The 7,214-nt window shown below is 46.9% G+C and overlaps 1 protein-coding gene across 1 annotated transcript; it reads left to right on the plus strand.

The window, feature by feature from the left end:
• Nucleotides 1-1,657: 1,657 nt before the first annotated feature.
• On the plus strand, nucleotides 1,658-7,002 carry PNMT (phenylethanolamine N-methyltransferase). Its single transcript, XM_066631180.1, has 3 exons — nucleotides 1,658-1,817; nucleotides 4,510-4,720; nucleotides 6,573-7,002. The coding sequence occupies exons 1-3, from the start codon at nucleotides 1,658-1,660 to the stop codon at nucleotides 7,000-7,002; spliced, it is 801 nt and encodes a 266-aa protein (XP_066487277.1).
• The last annotated feature ends 212 nt before the right edge of the window (nucleotides 7,003-7,214 follow it).

Below are 7,214 nucleotides of genomic sequence, written 5' to 3' on the forward strand. Positions count from 1 at the left end.
CAGGAGAGGAGAGACCCACTGAGGCAATACGCCCTCCATTTCACAGTCTCCTGCCTTAAACTCATTGGCTGTGCTTAAATTGCAAGCAGGTTGCTCTTCAAAGCTGCGCTCTTTTTTTGGCTTGAAAATAGCCGGAAGTGAAGTTGCTAACATGCTTCTAGCATGCTAGTAATGTGATTAATTCAAAAATGGAAGGAAAATGGTGGCCAATGTATTTCAGGGTGTTTTCACGATGACTAATCATTGCCTTATGGTTATTAAAGTTGCCGTATAGTTATCCATTTCTGTATAATGTTTTTAAACTCAAGAATGGACTGTTCCTTTTGGCCAAGTTCAAAAACCCCTCCTCCACCACCTCCCCTATTTGCCATACAAGATGGCTGTGCCCAGTGTTTCTTCGGAACTGAGCAGTCAGATAACATTATTCATGTTTTCCAGCCCTGAGCTCTCAGGAAAGATTGCTAGCATGGCAGAACCTGAAAAAAGAACATGACCCGAGCATGCTAGAAGGGGGGAAAAAATCCAGCTCTCTAGCGCTTCACACATTAGAAGCTGAATAACTAGAAGCTGAAGAACAAATGTAGCCCTATTGAGTCCTTAAAGTTAAAGATACCAAATCACTATACTGAACCATGCTGAAGTCTTGCATCTTCATGCATCAGGATGAAAAAGGTCTCATACCCCACAGGAGGTCCTCAATGTTTGTACGTTTTTGAGTATCGTCACACATGTGGCAAAACTTAGAATGAAACAACATAGTATGTTTAATATTTATGTATTTGTCTGTTTATGCTTGATATTTCCACCCACTTATTGACCATTGGGCTTCTCCACCCATTCCATAGGGACCCGTGTTTGTGATCAGCCTGTCAGTCTAGGACTGGGAAGTGAGCTGAGTTTCAAATTCCTGTTCATCCAGGACAGTTACTTGTATCCTACCAATCCAATTCCCTCCCTGCACTTTATGCAGCTGTGCTAAAGTTTACAACAACAACAAAAGGCGGGAGACCCAATCCTGGATGTCCTGTGTAATGTGCAATGAATGATGCTGAAATCAGAGATGGAGGAAATACCCCCTGCCCCAACCCTGCTCCCACAATCTGAACTATGTACATTGCAGGACAAAGCTGCCAAGGAACCAAGCGATCTTTCCAAGAAGTATGGAAGAAGCCTTCTGCATGCCTTAAATTTGAGCACCATTTGGTTTTGCCAGCACAAGCTTGTTCGTGAATACCGTGCTGTCTCTCTCCACCAGGTTCGCATCCCAGACCTCCCCAGTTCCTGACACTAATTTGGTTACGCGGGATGAACAGCTTCAATAAAGTGTCCTTTCAATACAGTTATTAAACGACTATCCGGTGTGAGATAAACTAATCCGTTCCCTTGCCCCCAGCATTGCCATAGCCTCCATCAAGCTCTTGGAAAGGTCTTCTCAATTACTCCATGATGGAAGGATGTGTATGCATGCAAGAGAAATGGCCCCAATTTCTGTCTCCCTGCAGGGCGTCTCAGATGCTATCAACCCAAAGTACTTGGTGCTGATTGCATTGGGTCCATTAACGACTTGGGACGCTTTCACAAACAGGGCTATAAAATCCACTTACCCAGCCCCGGTTGGGTGAGTGTGCTGGACAAGCAGTGGAGCATCTTCCCAGCCATGTGCACCTCTGGTGTGGCAGCTGTGGCTGAAAGCTACAAGACATTTAACCCTAGTGCCTATTTACAAAACAACTATATGCCACCTCGTGCCACCTTTACCAGTGAAGAGTTTGCAGTGCCCTGGAAGCTCCGTTGTCTGGCAGATAGCTTTGCCACAGGTAGGTGCTGGCCTTTCAACTGTGCTGTTGCCAGCTTGAGGCAAGGTACTTACTTTCTGAAGGACCTTGTGGTACCTTAAAAACTAACACATTTTTTTTCCAGCATAAATATTTGAGGACTACAGTCCACTGATGCACCCTAGATTGGCAGGTGTGTTTATGTATGCATATATACTGTATATGCTTTATATGCATTTAGAGAGAAAAATTAAGCCTCAGTCTATCCTTTGAAAATCTTTGCTTTTGTTCATCATCATTTAATGCTTCCTTTTCAGTGTTATTGTCAATTAAAGTTCCCTCAGAAACGCCAGTGTCAGAAACTTTAATCAGCTGTGCCAATGGGGGGTGCACTGGTGCACTGGTGGTGGGGGCAGTCACAGAAGCCTCCTCAAGGCAATAGAGTGTTTGCAGCTTGGGGCTGCACTGCAGCTGCATTGGTGCTGGAAAATGGGATAGGATTGGACCCTGAGGCAACCGAAATGTTGCTGAAGAGTTGCAGGCAGGATGCAGAGATTACACAGAGAGGTTGCATCCAATGGTGAGAATGCAAAGAGGAGGTGCATAGGAAGGGTTACAACATGATAGCATTCACTGGAGGCAGGAGGTTCCACTAATGGGAACCCTCCCCCCAGGGTATGTGACTTGGAAGGAAAGCATATCCCACAGAATTTGAGGCTTGGCCAAAGTTTCAGAGACTTAGAGCCTAATCCTATGTGGATCTACTCAGAAGTCAGTCTCAGAGTCAACAGGGCTTACTCCCAGGAAAAGTGTGGATAGGATTGTAGCCTTAGCCGCAGTTTCAAGAAAGCAGTGTCATAGCGCCCATTTTATCTATCGGGGTTCCCAGTGAAATAGTCCATAATACAAAACTGGCATCAGTTGGTATTGGCAGACAAGGCTGGGGGTGAAGTCTGGTAGCAGAGTTTATATTGCCCATGATTGTATTTTAAAGGCATGAAATAAACAGAAAATAAAAGACAATAATAAAGGGAAAATATGATTCGTAACAGCCCAAGGTTTCATACAACCCAGTAGCTGGGTGACAGAAGAGACCCATAGAACAAACACAGCCCATGAGCCATTCTGGCTGACACCTAAGCTCCCTCCATTGCTAAATGGAAGTAGAGCGACGAGCTTAGCTCCTTTGTGAGTGAACCTTCTAACAGGTTTTGCAAAACCTGAGCTCCTGGATCAAAGCTGGGAATGCAAGACCTCTGCACCCCCCTTGTCCACCCCGATCGGCTGCTACTTGCTAGGCAGGTTTTGATCTTGCAGTCTCTGACGGCAGGAAATGACAAGGGCCAGGTCCAAGCAGTGCACTCTGTAAGAGAGCTCAGCCATTGGGCAAGTTGATAGATTTGCTGGTAGATTTACAAGCCATACAAAACAATGTGTAGTGACTAATATGAATGCCAATTGCCAGGTCAATGCTCTTACACAGTTCCTGGGTTTGAGCCTCCCAACTTGGGCCCACAATAAAGACATCCGGCATTTCTGCTCTCCTTGGTGAGGCTTGATATTGGCTCCACTCCCAACCCCATCAGGCATAGCCAGGCTCTGACGCTTGCCTCTGCCAGGCTTTGTGCACACACCCCCAGCAAGCCTCCGCCCTCTACTTGCTTGGCTTCTCCCCTTCTATTACCAGACTCTGCAAAGTTAAAATCTCCTCCTTCAGATTAAGAAGCAGGGGTCTCAGCTAGTTTGGAAAGGGATAAAATCTTGCCACCTTCCCCCATTCCTGCAAGCAAACATCTGGCTCCCAAGTAAGCCTTCTGATTAGTTTGGATCCCCTACATCAGGGGTGCTCAATAGGTGGATCGCGATCTACTGGTAGATCGCGAGGCAAAATGAGTAGATCACGGAGCCCTGTCTCTCCAAACTGTTAATATGTCAGTTTCGTCTAGTGACTAGACGAAACTGACATATTTAGCTGAACTGACACTGAAACTGACACTTTAGCTGCTCTTCAGGCATGCAGCAACAAAACTGACGAAACTGACTAGACTCCAGCAGGGGCTCCATACATTAAAGGGGGTGTCTGTCAGACGCTTCCTTCCCCCCTGGTAGATCTCCGGGCCTTGCTGGGTTTCAAAATAGCTCTCGAGCCAAAAAAGTGTGAGCACCCCTGCCCTACATGATCTTTCCTTGGACATTTTGCCCGCAAAGGATAAAGCAACCAAGTGCAACAGGGCCTCGTGCTCCTCTCCCTGTAACAGTTATGTAGATGGGAGAATTTTGACAAGTGCAGCTTTTCCTGTCTCTGCAGGAGAACTATCTGACAAGCGGCACCTGTTTGAATTTTCTCCCCAGCACCACTATGCTCTGGCACAATTGCCTTCCATTTCAATAGAAAACATGCCAATGGTTTGTGCTCCGTATGAAGTCTGTTTTGTCATCTTCAGTGACTCCCAAGATCATAATGCCTTCCTTTGCCTCATGATGAGGCTGCCTGTATATAGAAAATTTATTTGGGGGGGGGGGGGAGGTCTGCTTATTGGACTTATAAATTAATATATTGAGGCCCTTTTCTGGAAGTGTGAGATAATGTAATAAGGGATCTGTTGGGAAGGGAACATTCTCATCACCCCTGGCTAGCTGCTGTTGAGCACAGATTTTCCAGTCAAAGTTTCTATTCCTCATGAAACTGTTTAACACACATCTCAGTCCTTTGCTCTCTCTACTTCCCTCCTAGGTGAAATCTATGGACATACTCTGATCGATGTTGGCACGGGGCCCACCATCTACCAGCTCCTCAGTGCCTGTGACTATTTTGAGGAGATTGTGGCCACTGACTACCTGGAAGTGAACCGAGAAGCAATCCGTCGCTGGGTACATGGTGAAGACCCTGGTGGTTTTGACTGGTCCCCCTTCATCCAGCATACTTGTAGGATTGAGGGTAAAGGGTAAGAAATGGAGAGGAGGGCTCCCTAGGGATGAAGCATGGAGTGCAGCAAATATAACACCGTAGCCACTTCTGAGATGCTCCACTTTACAGCTATATTGGCCAGAGTGGCTAAACAAGTAGGAGAACCCCTGGGGTCTCAGCAGGCCACAGTGGTGGGCATAGACAGTGGGCAGATATCAGAGCACACCAAAGAATGTACTGTAATTAACTCAGTAAGCCAAACTTGTTGAGAGTTTAGAATATTACTTTTTCCAAGGGAATTCTACACACGCACACACTTGGTGTTGTCAGCCATGCATGTACAATCCAATTGTGCGATCACCAGGTTTCAGGGGGCCCTCATCAAATTGCCCTCCATGGATTCCCTTCTACCTGGGTGGGCTCTGAGTGCCCCTCCTACCTCCACCCAAAGGCTATAGGCTCAGAGGTAGTCTCAGAGTTCAACTCTGGGACCTTCTGAGAGCCCTGGTCCTCAACAGTTGTTCAACAATGCCAACCCTCCCTGTTGCCAGCCTGGAAATCCTCTCTTCCTACCCAGTTCAGTTCGCAGCCCATCCACTTCACCATAAAACAACATCCAGTATGGCCACCTCTTTCTTCCCTCATCATGGTGTTCCATCCCCTCTCAGCAGGATTATCCTGTACTTTGATACCCATTTTCCACAGTCAGTCCCATGATGGGCTTGATTTAAGGTCAAGCTATGTATATCAAAAAGGATATAGTGGAAATGGATTTAAGGTACAAAAGAGGGCAACTAAGATGATTGCTGGGCTGGGGCACCTTCCTTATGAGGAAAGGCTACAGCGTTTGGGCTTCTTCAGCCTAGACGCCTGAGGGGGGACATGATTGAGACATACAGAATTATGCAGGGGATGGACAGAGTGGATAGAGAGATGCTCTTTACACTCTCACATAACACCAGAACCAGAGGACATCCAATAAAACTGAGTGTTGGGTGAGTTAGGACAGACAAAAGAAAATATTTCTTTACTCAGCGTGTGGTTGGTCTGTGGAACTCCATGCCACAGGATGTGGTGATGGCATTCTGGCCTGGACGCCTTTAAAAGGGGATTGGACAAGTTTCTGGAGGAAAAATCCATTACAGGTTACAAGCCATGATGTGTAAGTGCAACCTCCTGATTTTAGAAATGGGCTATGTCAGAATGCCAGATGCAAGGGAGGGCACCAGGATGCAGGTTATCTGGTGTGCTCCCTGGGGCATTTGGTGGGCTGCTGTGAGATACAGGAAGCTGGACTAGATGGGCCTATGGCCTGATCCAGTGGGGCTGTTCTTATATTCTTATGTAAGGCTGATCAAGTGTAAATTGTGAGGAGACACAGTGGGTCAGCGTGGGGGAAAGGCAGGGTATAAATACATTAACAGACCAATCCTAACTATGACAGCAGATCAGTGTTCCGTCATTGTACAATTGTTGCCAAGTGGTTGATGGGTATTAGCAGAGCCTTCTCTGCCTATATCCTGACCACCATTTTGCCCTCAGGTCTGTTCAGACTTGCACTAGCAAAATAGCTGGTGCAGATCCGAGCAGACCCATTGAAGGTCATGCAGGTGCAGAGTAAGGTAAGTAAAAAAATATTTTTTTAACCTCTCTGACCTCACATGATCTCCAATTGCCTGCCAGTTGCAGCAGAGCTTGTGCTGGTGCTGCTGCGCCTTGTGGTTAGGATTGGGCCCAAAACAAATAAAGGGTAGAAGAAGCTAACAGGGGACTAGAAGACAAGGTTGACTGGGGAGGTAGCAATGCCACTTTTTGCAACCTCCACCAGTGAAAAGGCTTGTGTTGCCCCTCACCCTCTTGCTTTCTTTTCTTCTTTTCGATTACCACAGGGAGCCATGGAAGGAGAAAGAACAAAAGCTGAAGAGGAAACTCAAGAAGATCCTTCCCATTGATGTCCACCAACCCAACCCGCTGGGTTCTCTGCTCAGCCAACCGGCTGACGCCTTAGTCTCTGCGTTCTGCCTGGAGGCCGTGAGCCCCGACCGGCCGAGCTTTGATCGTGCCCTGCAGAATGTCAGCACTCTCCTCAAGCCTGGGGGCCACTTCCTCATGATTGGGGGTTTGGAAGAGTCCTTCTATTTGGCTGGAGAAGCCAAGTTGTCTGTGGTGCCCTTGGGTGAGGTAGATGTCAAGGAGTCCTTTGCCCAGAGTGGCTACCACATCCGCAACTTCCGCTCTTACATCATGCCACCAAGCCTGAAGGTCGGTGTGGATGATGTCCAAGGGATCTTCTTCATCCATGCCCAGAAGGCAGCCTGATCCAAGGGCCACGCGGGTTCTCTATTGTCCTTTATCAAAGAAGCATCATGTTGTATTTGTCTGTAGCTAACAATTTGGCTTGCATGCTCTTTACTGTATCTCCTGTGCTAGTACCACTGTGTCCAGAGTTGTGCATCCACTGAGATTTTTATTTAAAAAATAAATAAACCCAAGTTCTCCACCTAGAAAAACTGGCTTTAGCAACCTGAACA

The sequence above is a fragment of the Tiliqua scincoides genome, chromosome 5, assembly GCF_035046505.1.
Source record: "Tiliqua scincoides isolate rTilSci1 chromosome 5, rTilSci1.hap2, whole genome shotgun sequence".
Taxonomy (NCBI): Eukaryota; Metazoa; Chordata; class Lepidosauria; order Squamata; family Scincidae; genus Tiliqua; species Tiliqua scincoides.

What these genes read in the sequence shown, in the direction of transcription:
- PNMT (XM_066631180.1), top strand. Translation starts at nt 1,658, where the DNA reads ATGTGCACCTCTGGTGTGGCAGCTGTGGCTGAAAGCTACAAGACATTT. An exon ending in GGCAGATAGCTTTGCCACAG is followed by an intron (nt 1,818 to 4,509) that starts GTAGGTGCTGGC and finishes CTTCCCTCCTAG; the next exon opens with GTGAAATCTATGGACATACT. An exon ending in TGTAGGATTGAGGGTAAAGG is followed by an intron (nt 4,721 to 6,572) that starts GTAAGAAATGGA and finishes CGATTACCACAG; the next exon opens with GGAGCCATGGAAGGAGAAAG.